The 647-nt window shown below is 59.0% G+C and overlaps 1 protein-coding gene across 1 annotated transcript in view; it reads left to right on the forward strand.

Annotated features, from left to right (window-relative positions):
- The window catches only part of LOC121340945 (filamin-A-like), a gene marked incomplete at its 3' end in the record, with an annotated part of 18681 nt that overhangs the window by 17284 nt on the left and 750 nt on the right, over window positions 1–647 (forward strand). The window contains exon 9 of the mRNA XM_041414052.1: window positions 460–622. Coding sequence (XP_041269986.1) covers window positions 460–622 — 163 coding nt within the window. The remainder of the gene's footprint in view (window positions 1–459; window positions 623–647) is intronic.

Genomic DNA, 647 nt, shown 5'->3' on the forward strand with positions numbered 1-647 from the left:
TTAATTTTGGGGGGATCTTGATTAATTTTGAGGGTTCCCAATTAATTTTCGGGGAGTCCTGGGGCATTTTTGGGGGTTTCCAGTTAATTTTTTGGGGGGTTCTGGGGAATTTTGGGCTCCATGATTAATTTTGGGGGTCCCTGATTAATTTTGGGGGATTCTGAGCCATTTTTGGGGCACTTTTTGGGCTGTTTCTCCCTCCTTCCCCTCTCCCCCATTCCTTCCCTGTTCCCGGGGGTTTTTTGGGGTCTCCCAATTTTTTGGGGTCCCGATTCATTTTTGGGATATTCTGAACCATTTTTGGGATATTCTGAATCATTTTTGGGGGGGTTCTGAGCCATTTTTGGGGCGTTCTGAGCCATTTTTGGGGCCGTTTCTCCTCCCCCGTTCCTCCCCCTCTCCCGGGGTTTTTCGGGGGGTCCCTCGCGGTGACCCCCCCGTTTTTGGGGCCCCCCGCAGGTGACGGTGCTGTTCGCGGGCCAGCACATCGCCAAGAGCCCCTTCGAGGTGCAGGTGGGCCGGGCGGCCGGGGACGCGGCGCGGGTGACGGCGGCGGGGCCGGGGCTGGAGCCGCTGGGCAACGCGGCCAACCGGAGCACGCACTTCGACATCTGCACCGCCGGTGCGCGCCGGGGGGGGCTGGGGGG

Source organism: Onychostruthus taczanowskii, unplaced genomic scaffold, assembly GCF_017590055.1.
Source record: "Onychostruthus taczanowskii isolate IOZ18803 unplaced genomic scaffold, ASM1759005v1 scaffold436, whole genome shotgun sequence".
NCBI classification, from domain to species: Eukaryota; Metazoa; Chordata; class Aves; order Passeriformes; family Passeridae; genus Onychostruthus; species Onychostruthus taczanowskii.